General features: G+C 42.2%; 1 protein-coding gene across 2 annotated transcripts in view; it reads right to left on the reverse strand.

The window, feature by feature from the left end:
• rhpn2 (rhophilin, Rho GTPase binding protein 2) overlaps window positions 1–12733 on the reverse strand; it is a 34031-nt gene extending 21298 nt beyond the window's left edge. For both annotated transcript variants that reach the window (XM_088938645.1, XM_088938644.1), the window contains exons 1-2: window positions 12531–12733; window positions 5005–5120 (exon numbers count right to left, since the gene is read on the reverse strand). In XM_088938645.1, coding sequence (XP_088794771.1) covers window positions 5005–5120; window positions 12531–12599 — 185 coding nt within the window. In that variant the 5' untranslated portion in view covers window positions 12600–12733. The remainder of the gene's footprint in view (window positions 1–5004; window positions 5121–12530) is intronic.
• Window positions 12734–17393: the final 4660 nt, after the last annotated feature.

Consider the following 17393-nt stretch of genomic DNA (forward strand, 5'->3'; position numbering starts at 1 on the left):
AAATGCAGTTTCATGACAACACCCTGAAAGAACAAGGCACAGAAACCAATAAATCAAAAGTAAACGTCTTCCACTGCTTTAACTATACATCTCCCTAGGTAACTACCTTGTCAAGTCAAATAAACAACTGCCTGCCGGCCCGGGATTTCAAAATTTAGCTAAGTCCCAGCCAGCTAGATCCTTGAAATAAATGCCAGTCTTCAAATGGTATGTCTCCTAATCTCAAGGTCAACATTTTCCTGAACTCTCGCTCTCATGCGGTTTGCTTGAGGTTTTTGCTAAACATCTGTTGGACGATGTGCTCGGCGGATCTAGCTCTGTCAGGAGACTGGAGCACAACGGAGCACTGGAAGAGCAGGGAACGTCCCTGCCGCTATCCAACCCAATCAGGTGGCAGCAGGTCCTGAAACTTCTCTGAGAGCCAACTTTCAGCCACAAATAAAAATTTAACCTTTATTTATTTGCTTAGCAGACGCCTTTATTTCCAGCCGCTTGCAATGTACAGAAAGCTTATGTTAAGGAACAACAGATATGAGTCCAACAAAGTCAACATCAATTCAATTCCTAAAATGTCAGTGAGCCTAGCAGAAGGTTTAGTTTTCAGTGAAGCACCAGAGGCTAGGGACAAACAACACCATCACCGTGAACAGTGGGGAAAAGCAGTTAACAAATGTGCTCATTTTTTCTCTGTGTGCGTAACTTTTTATTTTTTCCTGGACTTATTTTTGTCCACCATGACCCTGTGCTGTATCCTTGACTGACTAGAATATGGAGTATAGCAGAGTAAAAGAACATCAAAGGTTACAATCCCAGAGCATGAAAGAATGGAGACAGCCCTAAACAGATCAGCCTACCTTCCTTATAGATAGATACTTTATTGATCCCGTGAGGGAAATTGCAGAATTATGATTGTAATTAAAAATAGACCACATTTCATTTCAGGGACATCACAGGCCTGTCATTTGTTACAGGGAGTGACTCTTCAGTCATGTTTTGTTTGCCAGCTGAAAAACCAGTACAGTACAGCAGTTTCCTTTGTGTTCACCAGGGGTCCTAAAAGAGTAGTGGAAAAGTCCAGCACACCTGCTGAAACACAGCATTTGACTCTTAAGGCGTAGGACAGAAGTCCCATATCTCCCTGCTACTGAGTATCAAGGCCACCTTTGTTTTTCGTCCACTTCAAACTAATCAGAACAAAATCGAAGAAGTGCAATCATAAAGCAGGACCAGAAATCTAAGCACAGCAGTGCAAAGAGACATTCTGAATTCAAAGCATCTGCACAGCTCCCTGAATAACAGATAAGCTACTTTGGGCTTCATAATGTACCGAAGTTCTGATGTTTGGTAATTCTGATACACCTTTACATTACCCAGATGCAAATAAAACATAATTTTAACAATGTAATTGTCAGCAGTCCTTAGTTTATAACCTGTTTGCTGATATTAAACATATGCTTTCTATAAAGCCTGTCAGAGCTGCGAAATATGGTAAGGAATGCAAAGGGCTTTGAAGCCTGAAAGCTAAGTGTTCCAAAGTCAGCGATATGTTAATCAAACGCAGATAAAACATCATCACTCCTGCTCTGTTCTTCAGGAAGGTTTGTGTGCTCATACCAATGGTGTGATAAAACTTGCATGCCAAATATATGTTCAAAACTTTATGCCGGTACAGTAATGCTGCTGGGAGATGAAACTGTATTTTTTTTGGGAGGGGGGAAAGAAGAGTATTTATCATCAAATCTGATGCTAAAAGTTCATAAGAATAAAAAAAGAAACCCTTTGTACTGTAACATAATTTTTGCAGGTTCTGCATGCTTAACTGTGTGCTATTTTACATTTTGTCATTGTAGATACATATTCTACACATTTAAAATTCCAGCACCTAAATAAGAAAAAGTATTTCAACACTATAAAACGGTTTATGGAAGACTGACAATAAAGCTTTGCTCTCCTGATTTTGCAAGTGCATTTAAAGGAAGGTGCAGCCAGCGTACACAAACAGACATTCTCATTTCTTTCTCGGAGCCGGACGAATTTTTCAGGGCAGATCGCTCAACTTGAATAACAGGTTCAGTGGGATTACTGTAACTATTTCTTTCCATAGGAACAGTGAGACAACAAATGCATTATCTGATCATCATGGGCAATACCACCAGCATTAAGACCAGATCTGAGAAGACCAGATCAGTACTGCGATGGGACACCTCCAAGGAAACCACACTGCTGCTGTAAGAGGTAATGGGAGACCAGTAGGTGGCGCTCTTTCCTCTGGATCCCAGTATGAAACAGGGCACAGTGTGCTGTTGGAGGTACTGTCCTTCAGATAAAGGCAAGATTTTGTAAATTTCTAGGGGGTGTAGTGGGTGTCCACTCTGGGCTTGCACAATCTGTCCTACTTAAATTTCCCTCTCAATTTAATTATTGAAGTAACTTCTCCATCTTGAAGGCAGCACCTCAGGAATGACACAAGCCCCCTTCCTGCCTGAGAAATGTGATTTGGGGTCAAATTTCACACACAATTGCAAGCAGTTGCTATTTTCTCTGAAACAGGTCACTGACATGAAAAAAAAAACATGACGTCAATTCGCTGACAAGAAGGTGCCTCCACTGGGAATTGGAGCAATTAACACATTTATATGTGACCGTGAGAAATGTAAAGAACCACTGTCTGAAAGTTGTCTCTGTGTGTGAATGTTTATTAAAAAACTCTTGTACATAGCTATACAATATACTACCTGGATGGGAGACTCCTGGGAAAAACTAAGGCTGCTGCTGGAAGAGTTGTTAGTGGGGCCAGTAGGGGGCGCTCACCCTGGGGTCTGTGTGGGTCCTAATACCCCAGTATAGTGACGGGGACACTATACTGTAAAAAGGTGCCATACTTTGGACGAGACGTAAAATCAAGGTTCTGACTCTCTGTGGTCATTAAAAATTCCAGGATGTTTCTCGTCCTAGCCAAATTTCCCCCTGGCCTTTACCAATCATGGCCTCCTAATAACCCCCATCTCTGAACTGGCTTCATCACTCTGCTCTCCTCCCCCCTGAGAGCTGGTGTGTGGGGAGCGTACTGGTGCACTCTGGCTACAGTCGCATCATCCAGGTGGAGCTGCAGAAAATAATAATAATAATAATAATAATAATAATAATAATAATGTGCCACAGCAATGGCCCAATCAGCTAAGGTCCTGCAGCTAATTTGCTAGTAAGTCACATGGCTTTGTGTATATTAGATTAACGGAGACCACTGAGACTTATACTTTGGAGAAGCAGCAGCAGACAACTAGAAGCCCGGAGCTCTGAGGCCCTCACCCGTGTTCGAAGTGCATGACGGAAGGCTGTGGGTTCCAAGCCCAGCTGAAGCCCTGCTGTAGTAAACTTAAACAAGGCTCTTTACCCACTTGCGCAGTTTTGTAACTATTGGTGACATACACACATTTGTCATATACTGACCTAAAATAAATAGGTGTGTGCAATACATACTTCAGCAAACATTCAGAAACCAGCACGATAAGTATGACTTATTTTACTCAACGTAATGAAACCAAAAAATGTCAATATGATGGGTGTTACTTCCAAGATTAACACTGGAGGCCTAAACAAACTTAACTTATGTGTTCTTTTGGTAGTGTTCCCTAGAGACATGGGCTTCTCAGAAACTATGGATAAAGAGAGCTGGCTTCTTTTAACCCTGCTCTGTGAATTAATATAAGTTTTGATAACCTAAGTCTCCAAGGGGTATACTATACCAAGTAACAATGGAAGCATTTATGCCATTTAAAGACTACAAAGAATCTGCTGTAAAATTATACTTCTGAAGAGATCCTCTTCAAATAAAAATATAACAAATACAAAATGAATGGAGTATACCTACTTTGACTTTTAATTATTCACTTTGACGTGAACTTTGCATTGCTTTTGCACAATTTTTACAATTTCCAAAATCAGACATTTGAATCAGACCCAGTAGAATCATTCACTTTGGTCCTTCTAAATAAATCATCTTCTGCAGAAACACGTTTCTGATCACAGCCAAGGAACAATGAGGCTGAATCGATATTCGTGGTTTTTATGCTCTGCAGTCTTTGTGCTCCAAGAACACATTTGCAACATCTCCACCACGAATATCACCACCCCTCCTGATGAACGGTGCCTGAGGGGTGAAGGAGCAGCCTCAGATGTGAGACGCATGTCTGAAACCCGGAACACATTCATCTCATCTCCCACAATCGAGGAGCTCGAGGGCAAAAAAAGACTTCCCACGAGTGTTTAAAATTGTCCAGGGAGCCCAGAGTGCTGTTTTGAACAAGAACAAAAAATGCATTTTTCTGGCCCAGCCTGAGAAACAGACTGGAGTTGGAGGACTAAACCTAACACAGTGCTATTTACAGGAGGCATTGTGTGAAAACAAAGGTGGATTCTTCCCTTCCTTCAGAAAGTACCCTTTCTTGTGAAAACAGACAATGCAGTTACAGTTTGAACTCCCTCCTGACAGAATGCAGCAACACCACCATAGAGTAGAGTGAGATTCTGAAATCTTGCATGTTTTTTAAATGGCTCTCTTGGGTCACTTTGACACTGACCCATCCTTGAGTAGAAGCTGCTTATTCCTGGGAAGAGTGGCAGCAATGCTGGGCCCTGCACCCTGGACAGGAGGCACCCCAGAGACAAACCCAGGGTCTTAAAGGTCTGTGAGAGATCCCTGCCACTTCGCTGCCCTTCAATATGACATCTTCTACAGAAACGAGATGTTGCAGTTCTTGCACCAAAGAGTCCAAGTATGAAAACACAGTCCACAGTACACATTCTACTCTGCACTTTTCAACACGATTAGGGGTCCAAGAAGCCTTTCCAGCCAACACCCCTGCCCAGGAAACAAGGCACTTGGGTGGCCATGGGGTACTCTTCTGCACGTGCAAACCGTGTTGTACATGCTCGGAAAAACCCACAACATTTTTGTCCCAGGTTAGCGCGGAGCCCTGGGCACACGCTGAGAGATGGACATACCTCAGGAGGTTTTCTGCTCCGGCCCTCATTCTCATCTCCTTGATGATCTGCTGGTTCAAGACGGCTCTCTTGTTCTGTAGCTTACTGCGCCCAGTCTGGGCAAAGGGGTTACAGCCCTGTGAAGACAGAACGCAAACCATGAGTTTTTAAAATCCTCAAAGTCAACCCAGCAGGCTTCTTTGCTGAACACTGAAACCGGAACCAGGGGACACGGGTGGAGCTACGTGGAAGTGCATTTAAACCACAGATAAGGAAGCTTTTCTTTACACAAAGGATTGTGGGAGTATGGAACAAGCTACCCAAGCATGTGATTAAAGCCTATATCAATAATAAGGCACTAGATGAGACTCCAGGATGCATTAGTTTCAAATTGGGCAAGATGAGCCACATGCCCTACTTCTCGAATAGTTTGTAACTTGCCTTATGTGCTCAGGTGAACTGATTTCACTACTGCTGCGGTGAATCTTATATGGGCAGGCCTAAACCAGTAACTCCCTTGACACACTAACCAAGCCTTTTCATTGTAATTTCAGGTTATATAATAAATATAATGCAATTACCTTAATACTTATTAATAGGTTATTAATAAGAATACCTATTAATAGTATTAATACCTTTAATACTACAAATCTATAATTCATAAATGTCATGTATTGTGTTCTAATGTCTTATATTCCGTTAATACAATTGAAGTGTAATAATGAGTTTAATATATTTTAGTATATACACAATAATAAAGCCTGTTTAAGCAAATGGGTTTTGAAATGTGGATTCTGAGTCCCAGGTGCACATCTGTGATGGCCTGTGGGCTGGCCATGGGGACAAGAGGCCAGCAATGAAAACAGGAGACAGGTGACAGACCCGCGTGTTGCAGTATCCTGCAAGGCTCATAAAAGCTCACGTCCATCACTGTAACGCCTGCTGAGACAGAGCGATCCTGTGTGAACTGTTTCTCTTCCCCCTCTTTCTCGACACATCCCTGCTGTGCTCATACCTGTCAGATGAGTCTCTGTGCTTATGTCAATAAAAAATGGAGATAATGTCACTTCCTTATCCAGTCGTCTTAGTTTACTTTTAACCCTTTTTACTCTGAAAAACTTCATGGCATACAGTACGTAATGTGTGAGTTATACAGTGTATTAGAGGATTATTTATTTTCCCCCCAAACATGTAGCAAATTATAAAAACAGAACCAAACCAACAGAAGCCATAAAGTGTATTTTCAATGGTCTTTATGTATAAAAGTTATTATAGCCGTGGATTTTACAGTGAAGTGTTAAAACAACTTACAGTCATAGTGGCTAGAAACAAGAGTATCTTCAGTCTCTCTCACAAAATAAAATAATCGTGGTGTACAAAGTGGTGAAAACAGGGCTTTTTAAAAACACAGAACTGGGAAGCACTGTAGTAAGTTTATGTAAAATTGTGGCCACGTTAGGAGAGTGACTAACTTGGTACAGCCTCCTTTGGATAAAGATGCCTGTCTGTGGGACCCCCTCACCCCTCATTTGTGTGCTCAGCGTGTGAAAAGACATTAAGCAGGCTCCACAATCTGATAAAGGAAATGACACCAGAGATGGCAGCTTCACAATGAAGTTCATCCACGCCCCTGTCTGCTCTGATACCCACGTTGTGTAAACACACAGTAACAAACATTAAATAATTGTGCGATAATAAAGAAGGTGAAGTGCATGAGTCATCCATCACTTCTCAGTAGGAGATAAAAAGAAATTTCCAGAATGTTCTGGTATAATTCAGCATTTGGGACATTTTACTAACAATGACAAAACACATTTATTTGACTAAATATTTAGACTTCCATTCCCATGGATCTGATTTCTTAGAAGAAGAAAAACCCCATTTAAGAGGCTTTTTTTTTGGTGGATATGCTCTGCTATGTACTTATATATGAATTTCTGCTTTTCCCTTTTAACAAGAAATTTTGAAAGACTAATTAAAAACTGGAAGAAGGGCAGAGATCGTAAATAGCAAACTTCCACTGGCATCAATACACAGCAGCTGCTTGCTAATATACCCTCACAGACAACATAACTAGATGAAGCAATATGTGTGACTATATCTGCCACCAGATGACTAATGTCGAAAAAACGTTCCATGCGATCATATTTAATTCATAAGAATTAATAAGACGCACATGAAGGCACCTGCAATTATGTGACGAGAAGTGAAAAGCCAGTTGAGGAGGGTGCGTGCATGTGTGTGAAGATCAGGGCTGACATGTGTTGAGTCAGAACAATTCCAAGAGCACACAAACACTCAGACATACTGTTTAACACAGAAGCTAAGAAGTGTTAGTTGGAGGAACAAGCCAGTTCAGATCTTGTCGTGGTTAATCAGTGTCAGGAAAGAAGAAAACAAACAATGCAAAAAGGAAATAGGCACAGAGCCCTTTGTCCTACCCTTGTTGACTACTGTAGGCTACTGCTTCATATCAATGCCTGATTCAATACTTTTCTACAGCAAAGTATACTATTATAGTATACCGCTGTAGGTGAAGGAACACAGCTTTTTCTGTCTTGCACAGAGCAAACTATGAGGGGACCAGATTCAAGTTCTCAAACCCCCAAGGCACCAACAAATTCAATCCAGTGGCAATCATAATCAGCAGCGAAACTTGAAAGCATTTAAAACCAAGAACAGGGTGGGCTTCTTTACCCAAAGGGTAGTGGGAGTGTGGAACGAGCTACTCAACCATGCTGTTTTGAAGCTGATACAGCCTGACTTCCTTTGATAAACAGCTGAGATCCTTGGATCAATCAACTGCTAACTACCAAATGGGCTAAATGTGCCAAAATGGCCTCTTTTTATCACTTTTCTAATAGTCTGTGCAGGTAGCAATCCACTCTGTATGTAGCTGGTCTGCCTGCAGCAACTTACTGCGCTTTCACATTACCTTGGACACATCTTAATTTAACTTTGTTATTGTGAAAAGACAGTTTATTGTTGAACTCAAACTGTGAACTGAGATAATGAAAGGCATTAATGGATCTCCTCAGGCAATTAACATGTTTCAGTAAAACTCTAATGTCTAATGTGATGGCTATTGGTGACAAACAGGTTTGGACTTAACTGGTTATTAACAAAACAGTAACAACTGAAAGGGTTAAAAAAATAGTGATGAGTGAACCACTATGAACACCAGACCCTGCGTGTCTTAGAACTGTAATACTTCTGTCTGAGTACATGAGTGCTGTACTGTACTTATCTTAAAGCCACAAAGAAATTAGCATCATCTCATTTTGGCTTTACACAGCTTTCAGCCAGACCGAATGACATACTGTACACATAAAGAGTAGAAAGCAGTTTGTCCCTTTTAAATGAAAAGTTTACTACATTCTTAGCAATGAATGTTCCACTGTTATCAGAGAAAATAATCCATTAGCCATTACACTCCAAAGACTAATGCACACTACAGACTCCTGGCACATCCTGCGCCCGAGAGATTTTTTTGTAAGCACTCTGAGCAAGAACAAAGTCAGCCAGGGCCGAGGTAGGGAGCAATTAACACTAATAAGCAAAAGTCATGTCTGAAGGCCAATTAAAACCAGACAAAAATTCAAAAATAAAGATGTTACACTGCCCCAAACCTGTTAACAAGGGATTGGTGGTGTGCATTATACCCCTTCAGCTAGTGGAAAGCTGGCTTCAGTTAGAACAGACACACAAACTTTGCTTTAAAGGAAAAGGAAAAGAGAATCTGGCTTGTAAAACTTTAAATACCTGGCAAATCCTGTGCACACAGCAACTATAAACACCAGATGACTACATGAAAGAAACACACCAGAATGGCACACTCTCTACTGCACTGTATAAAAAATAATAATTACTCAGTGGTAAACCTCCTACTGGGCTTTTGCCCTTCCACTAATTTTTCAGTTCCTGTGCAATTCACCAGAAGAGGCCGAGTTTGTTGTACTTGCATGTCTTTCTCTCAGGAGAGCAGTAATAAGGACTGCGCTGCAGCTCTCCGGCAGACTGCAGAACTCAGCCCACCTCCCTGCAGCCACTGCAGATGTTGTCAATTTGTGTTGCGGCTTCATGCTGAGGAGGCGCTGGGCCGAGTCTGCTGTACGTCAGCGTCTGGAGAGCTGTGTGTGTGTGAGGGCAAAGCAAGAGGAGCCGCGTGGACGTTCAGCCCTGTTCACCGGCATCCGAACGAGACCAGTGGAGACAGTGAGGGGCGGAGGGGGGCTGGAGGAATCAGAAGAGCGACCGCATCGCACCGCACAATCCGTCATCCCAGACCAAATCAGTCTGGGTCGCAACGAGCACATTCGTCCGCTTCAAGATCAGAGTTGCGCAACACGGCTGTGGCATTTCGGAGAAAAGGCAAAAAAAAAAAGCAGGCAGATTTCAGCTTCCCACGTTCAAACGGGAAACATATGGATTGTTTCCCCAAGCCCTGAATCCTTCATGGATACAGAATTTAAAAAGATGACACGCAAGTCCCCTAACAAGCAGCAGTTATGTACAACTCAGTCTGCTGGGTTTTCACCTGGATGTGCACCCGGCACCAGTACTTGTGTCTCTTCTGATGGTGCCTCTTGCTGTAAAGCACACAAGGTGCCATCAGTGCTCTTCTGGGTCAGCTCTGCTCCTATCAGGCCTGGAACAGTTACTGGTACAGGAAGTGGAGAAGGCCTAATGCCAGACACAGTTCACATACAGTGTGCAGGTATGGAACAAAAGACCCTTTCTCTGCTCTAAAAAACACACTGGACAAAGCCATGTTGTGCTGCAGGAACAGAAGAATAACCCAAGCGGAACTCTGGCTCTAACAAATCCTCCTCAGTCCCCGTAACATTACCTGTAAAACCCTTCTTCTGCAGTATTGCTAATTAAAAGGCACTGTTGCAATTTAGTATGTCTGTAGTATGCCGAAAGGTCAATTCCCAAGCAACTTCTTCGAGCATGCTACATTGATGAGAAGGCCATTTTTACGACAGCATTAAGTGGCATTAGTTTTTATAAAGAAGTCTGAGTAGGGAGCTGCATCAGCATGCGTAGGCTGCAAAGGAACAGGTAAAGGTTTATTCCTGCTGAAATGAAAAGAAAAGAGACACAATATTTTCGTGGTTTAGCCTTCTTCGGGTGTTTGGCTTCTTCAGGTGTTTGGCTTCACATTGTGTCTCTTTTCTTTTCATTTCGGCATGGAATTAACATTTTTCTATTTGTTTTTTTACGTACGGGAAGGCTGTACAGTTTTCAAAAATCACAATAATATGCCTGCAGTTTCCGGTTATTCCAGTTTCACACTTTGCACTTTTGAGAATGGTGGAGTGTCCTGAGGTTCTGTACTACCTCAAGGCAGCACCCTTACAGTGGAGGCAGAGTGTGTTCTGTATGGGCCACCCAAAGACAACACACAAGTAAAACTGAATCTAAAGCTAGAGCTAATATTTTGTCAGTTTAATTTAAATGGACTCAATACATAATACCTTTTAATTTTTTAGCACGTTGGGCAACTCAGATCCAGAAGAATTAGTTTGATAGTGGAACAGAATGTTATTGTTGTGTTAAACCAGGAACAGTACAATACTGCTTTCTTTAAAAAAACTTCCGTGAGATCACGCAGTGAAGCCATATGGAATTCAGCAAAACACCACCAAGTTTGCAGAAATATTCAATACTGTGAAAACGTTTCTGACAGAGCCTTGATCGGAAAATTAAGAGCTACCCTACGCCCTAAAATAGATGTGAGCACATGATTCTCCTCAGAAAATATGAAACCGTCTTTTCTCTTCTTGGATCTGGACTTCTTAAAAAGATAAGCGCCGTTTAATAATTCCGGTCGTGTCTTTCATGTACTGCATGTAATCTCTGTGGAATTTGGAAAGCAAAAAAAAAAACCTGTGGAATCTAAAATCCATAATTCTCTATGTCAGTTCTTCCTATCCGGCATGTTCTTTCTGAAATACTCCTGCGCCCTTGCCCTGTCAATCCCCGATATCCGTCAGCATTCCGTAAATACTTCATTAGTAACCCAGATTTTGTAATCACTGGGAGAAATATGCGCACTAACTATTGCTTACAAACCGCCAAGCGGAACAGGTGCCACTCCGCCCTAAAACTGTAATACACCTCGACTGTGACCCGCTACTCAACTGGGCCGAGGCGCTCTGAATGCGCCTGAAGCTGAACGCGTACAATGGGGTCAGATCGATGTTCCGAAGTTTGTTCAGCGATATTCCTTCAGAACAGGCTGTCCCACACTTTAGTTCCTAAGTCATAAAACCTGCCCAGCCACCTTCTTTCTCCAAATGCTCAGGGCTACAGTACAAGCCAGCCATACTGTTGTTAGGTTACTGTGAAATGCGCCAACAGGCCGATCCCAGAATTTTTTTAACCCATTCAACATCACATGCTTGCAAAAAAATAAATAATATCCATCTTTGTTTGAATTCTTCTAGTGAAATATCTGCACATTCATTTCATGCTTTATGTCAAGAAAAAAGCACTTTGATGATTATAATGAAATTATAACTGTATGAATTCATAACTAGAATAACTATTATTGAGAAGAATCACAGCAGCGGGAACCACCAATCCACATCAAGGAAAGTGTGCGTGGTGATTTCAATTAACTTTTCCACCCTCTCTTTATGAAACTAAACTTCTGAGGCGTCCTTTCAACACCCTGGGTACACCGACCGCACTGCCAAACTAGAGGACAAACCGCGACAGGTGGCGCACGTACACGCGTCGCCCGCCAGCTGAGTTTCAGTGAACTCCCACTGCGAAGGACGGCTCAGAAGAAAAGGGGCCAAGCCAGTCACTCAAGGAATCCCGAATATGCCGTTTCTTGGGGCGCGTCATGCCTCTGAAAGAGCGACGCACCTTGCGAGACCGAGGAGCGCGGCGAACCACGCCCTGCGAGCGGGGACCGGATCGTGCGCCACAGGTGCACCGACTCCTGCAGCGCGGCGGCCGGGGGCGCAGGTGGACATTTCTAGCAAAACTGCCCTTGGAGGGGACGTGACATCACCAAAATACGAACCGAACTGAGGATGCTTTTCTTTTCCACATTTCAGTACATGGAGTGGCACAGGATTGCCACCGTTTTATTATGTTTATAACGAATACATCTTAACCCATCTTAACGCACTATTAATATTGGAACAGTATTAATAATAACATAACACAGGATTAAAACAATAAACCTCAACATTTGGTCTCATGTATACATATCGCTGTTGTGACTCCTAGGTCATGGAGAAAAGTTGTCCGTAAGGACACAGAAGTGTAAGGTGACCCAAGTTTAGAACAAGAGTACAATCGGACTTGCTTCGTGGTCTGTGGAAAGGGAGAGGGCTGGATTTATCCACTGTCCTAACGGCAATCCACAAATCAACCGCAATTAAATGAACAAAGTCAAGATTTCGAAAGCAAACTGCGACGCTGTCTCTCCTTTCCGATAGCCGTCTTGCCGCCCGCGACAGAAACTGGACGGGACGTGAAGAGGAATAAAAACTTTTATAAAGAGTTTCTCGACAGTTTTGGCTCACCTTTTTAAAACAGCCATCGTCACCAGCCTGGTTGTCCTTGCACCCGTTGGGTAGAATAGTATCCGTCATTCTGCAGCTCCAGCAGCAGCAGCAACAACAAAAATGATATTCTTCAAATAAGACCTGTCCTGTAGCTGAGAGCCTGTCACTCAACAGGTGCGACTTTCTCCGCTGGTCTCTCTCTCTCCTGTTCGCTCAGTGACAGCTCTGCTGCTTGCAATCTGTATTTCCACTCCTCTGGCAGAAGCCCCGCCCCCGAGTGGATGACGACATCTGTCCCGCTGAGTTTGCCTGGGTGGGAACCCGAGATGTTTGTTTGAAGACTTCGGGCTTAGCAACACCTTGCTCTGCAACTGACGTGGCGGCTGAGGGCTCACTATTAACCTGCGGAAGTGAGAAGCCAGGCCTCAGGCCACTGTGGGTGTGTGACTTCATCCTAAAGCACCCCTGCGTGCTGTTCATCTCTAACTGGAGTGTCGAGAGTAGCGGTTTATGAGCGACGAGGCTGCACACTCTGTGCTCCGCCTGGGAAAGATGCGCAACTACTACGTAGGAAAATAAAAAAATGTTTTTGCTCCTCCTTCACTTTCGTTCGGGGGGTACGTCCGCTAGCACTGCACCCTCACAATCTGAGGGGTTCATTCTCTACCTGCTGGGCGTGGCTGTCTGTGTGGAGCTTGCACGTTGCCTCCATAGTCAGGTGGTTTTATAGCAGGTGTGCTGGTGATACGTTTTTTTCACTTTCAATCCCCCCTTGTCCCAGAGTGGGGTGAGGTGGGGTTCAGGTTGATTTAATAATTGAGGGGGTTTGGTCCCAGTTACAACCAGTACTGACCACAAGAAGGAAACGAGCACGATCAGCCAAATAGCTTCCTCTCACTCATGTCCGCTTCGCAGAGCTGTCTCCCAGTGTAATACAACCAGTATCTAAAAGTGATTTACCAACATGAAGGAGACGCAGTTATTGAAAGGTGAAATACAGTGAGAGAGATAAATGGTCATCAAATACACCACCCAGAGATATTCTTTATTTCCTCTCTGTTTTAACAGCCTTTAAATTCCTTTTTTTCCTGCCGTTTAGACCTCGGGTATGGTGTCAGAAAAACAGTTCTCAGAAGTAAAACATTGAATGGTAGGCATCATGGGTGCATTGCGTGTTTAAGAGTTTGTGTTTCTACCTGCTGACTAGGCAACACTGGGTATGATGACGGAGGCGCCTGCTGCTGCCAGATTACATGTTTATTTATGTCTTGGCAGGCAGGGACACCCCACGTTGAGGACTGGAAGAGCACACATACTGTACTTTAAACAAATAATGGATATGTTAAAAAAATCTCAAATGATTTTTTCAAATATTGAATGTAACCTTTAGATACAGAATATAGAATTACAAACAATGCATGTAAAATTAATTTAAAAGAATGTTTGTGTAGATAATTGGAGTATAAGCACTATTACGGCTCTCACTATAGAAGGCTCCATGGCCGAAACGTTGTGTTTTCTTTTCAGCAGGGAATAAACCTGTTACTTGTTCCTAAGCACTATTAAGGTCTGTTGCTTTGTGTGTTGGTCAGTGATTAGGTTAAGAAAATGTCAGACTACAATGTAAAATATTGCAGTTTAATCAGCTGACAAATGTAACATTTTTTCACAGCTCATCCTGATGTAAGAGAGGGAGAAGGTCTATTTTAATTGTCCTTTTTGATTGAATTGGGTATAATTAGTGTTGGTTCAATTACGTTATCCTCAGTGATTATGAGCATTGTCCTTAGCTTAGTCAGCAGTTGATTCACAATGAAGTTTAATCTTCATCCATTAGTGTTCTCTAATCTTTCATGCAAGATACCGCTCACCAAAATTCTTTCTTCTTTCTGTGGCTTTTTAAACAGATAACTTTTTTATCTCAAAAATACGACTTTAGTGTTTAAATGGTCCAGGCTGTTGCCAAGCAAAGCATCCCAATAAAGGTGCACAGGTTACCAGATACTTAAACTAATCAATACTGCCCTGTCCTGTTTCCTCAGACAGTTAAGGAGGATTCTGGTGATCCAGAATGATTAACTATCAAAGGAATAACAGAAAGAAAAGATTACAATAAATACCCTTCAGATGGAAGGTGTTAAAAACCCCTGTGATTTCAAACACTCGCCTCTGGTCCTGCAGACTGCCCAGAGAATGTTTTTTCTCAGTACTTTGGTGTGGGTGACAGTGGCTTTGGAGACTCAAAGAATCTGTACTAGGACCACTGCTTTTCCAAATTTATATCAGTGCTATAAATAACCTATATATAACCTACTCAGCCATGCTGCTGAAACCCATAACCTGGCTTCTCCCAACAGAAGCTTGAGATCCTTTAATCAATTATCTACAAACTACCAAATGTGCTCATTTATGACTGTCCTTATGTTCAAACGGTGACAAAGCTTCTCACCCAATACCTGTTCATACAGTATGTTTCCCAGATTTCCCTAGGAAGAGACTGCTTTGGACTAAAAAAATTAGACCAGTGCAACTTGTGTTTCTTCTTAATGTGGTCTCTGTGGTCATATATCCCCCTATACTGTTCATTTTTGTGCTAGCCTCCCTATTCAAAATTTGACATTAGAAATAGAAATTTTATTTGGAAAAATAACAAAAACAACATATTGAAAATCCCAGCTGTACGTTCATGCTTTGTATTTTGTATAAGCCCTCTGTATTAGCAAACAGTTGCAAGACAATCAGCGATTTGGTAGCATAGCAACAGAAGAACATATCTGAAGTGTCATTTGTGTGACATTCTGGGAACAATTACTCAGGGTCTTTTTCTACATTGAGTGAGTCTAGCCAGGCTCTTCCTATCTTTACATGACATTATCAATAAATATTATCTTTAAATTGTCTTCTTTGCATTCACACTGGGTTTCTTATCACCAACAATTAGGAAAAAATGTAATTAAGAATTAGTGATTAGGTCCATATCATAGAACATCATATTTAAAATCTTATCAGGAATAAAAAGCACACAGATTGTGGTTGTCTGACTCATAAATCAAAAAAGACAGGTCTACTCATGAACATTGTTGATCCAGTTAAACACTAAAAATGAATGAATTTGGTAACAGGCTAAAAGGCTAACAGGTTATTATTGGACCAAGAGAAACATTCATAATACAATTCAAAACCTGGCACGTCATAAGAATCCCTTTTGTAAAATCACACATAACAGAATTAAAGTTTGTGTAAGGTGGTAGCTTCAAATCTCAGGTAAGGCACTACTTCAGTGTCCTTGGACAAGCTGTTTTACCTAAATTATGCCAGTGAAATACCTTGCTGTATAGATGGGTGCAAATGTAAGTTGCTTTGGATGTAAGTGTCAACCTCATACATTGCTGTAAAAATTCAGGTTTGCCCAGTACCTCAGATATATAGTTTTAAATCTATGGTGTTTGTAGAGTAGGTAACTTATATAAACTTTATGTCTGGGTCATGCTTTAATTGGAAAACAACATAGTCTCCCAGACAGTTTTTTTAACTGGGGGTGACTGGGATTCATTTCTCAGATGATTTATAAACTCTTTTTGTTACGTATGAGCTTCCCACTAGGATCAAGACCAGTTATCCAGACGACGAGACATTAAACCACAGCCCCAGCAGGATTACCCTGCAGCCAGACTGCTGTTTTAAAGCTGGTCACTGAGTGCTGCAATGGGGTCAGCGCAGACAAAGCCTCCAGTATGGGAACAAATAACAGACCACGTCTCGCTAATGCACTGCTGTCTGCTCCAAAACTCACTGAGCGATTCCCCCGTCACCCCTCAGAATTATTCTGTCCTCTCCAGGGCAAAATAAGGAGAGAGGGGGAGCTGGGAAGCAGGCCAGGAGGCCAGGTACTTCCGTGCTTGTTTCTAGTTTTCGAGTTCCTCAGCTGAAGGTGAACTGCCAGCAATGCCGGATTTTTACAAACCTGGCAGCTAGAATGAAAGGGAGCTCAGCTGCCTAATAAAAGAGACATTTTTAGAAGTATAAGGTAGCCTGTGTGCAGTTTGTATTCTAGCAAATTGGCTTATGAAGGTTTCCTCCCTGTAGCAGCATTGCAAAGGTGATGGTGCTGAAATTAAACTCGTGATGGATGGAAGCTAGGAACCTTGGCTTTAATTTTGACTCTGGGATGTAATTTGAAGCGCATGTAAGGGAAACTTCTATTGGTACCTTTCTTCCACCTGTGTAACGTTGCTTTATTAAGACTCTTATTCCGCCTGTCTGATGCCGATATATCAGTACATGCCTTCTGCTCATCAAGACGGGGCTACTACAACACCTTACTTACTTCCAGTTGTCCTGAACTCGGTCTGTGTGTAAACTCAAATCACTCCTGCATCAGCACACAAATTGCACAGGTTGGCAAGGAAACTCAGAGTGAGCTTTAAGGCTCCACACAGGGAGTGATCAGACCCTTCTCACTCTGGTGAAGATCGGGCTCCACACAGTGCAGTTAGAAGACCTTCGCACCTTCAGTGTGTGTGTCTGTGTGTGTCCCGTGATGGACTGGTGTCCTGTCCAGGGTGTGCCCTGCCTTGCAGTCGCTGATGGTGGAGATTGGCTTCAGCTCTCCTGCATTGGATAAAGTGGTTAGAAAAAAGATGGATGAATGATATATGTGATATTATACAATGCTACGAGTTTCTTGAACTCATAAACGCATTTCAAAAATAGGATTATTATGAAACGGCGCTAACTGTATTGACTGAGGTACTGTACTGTATTGTACAGTACTACACAATAAGTTAAAAATGATCAACACAGCTGCTTCTAAATAAGCAGAAAGGTTTGGCGTATTAATTGCAGTTCCCCGCAGAATTAAGAAGTGTGGAATATCTCCCA

Source organism: Atractosteus spatula, chromosome 21 (assembly GCF_055471065.1).
Source record: "Atractosteus spatula isolate fAtrSpa1 chromosome 21, fAtrSpa1.hap1, whole genome shotgun sequence".
Lineage (NCBI taxonomy): Eukaryota > Metazoa > Chordata > Actinopteri > Semionotiformes > Lepisosteidae > Atractosteus > Atractosteus spatula.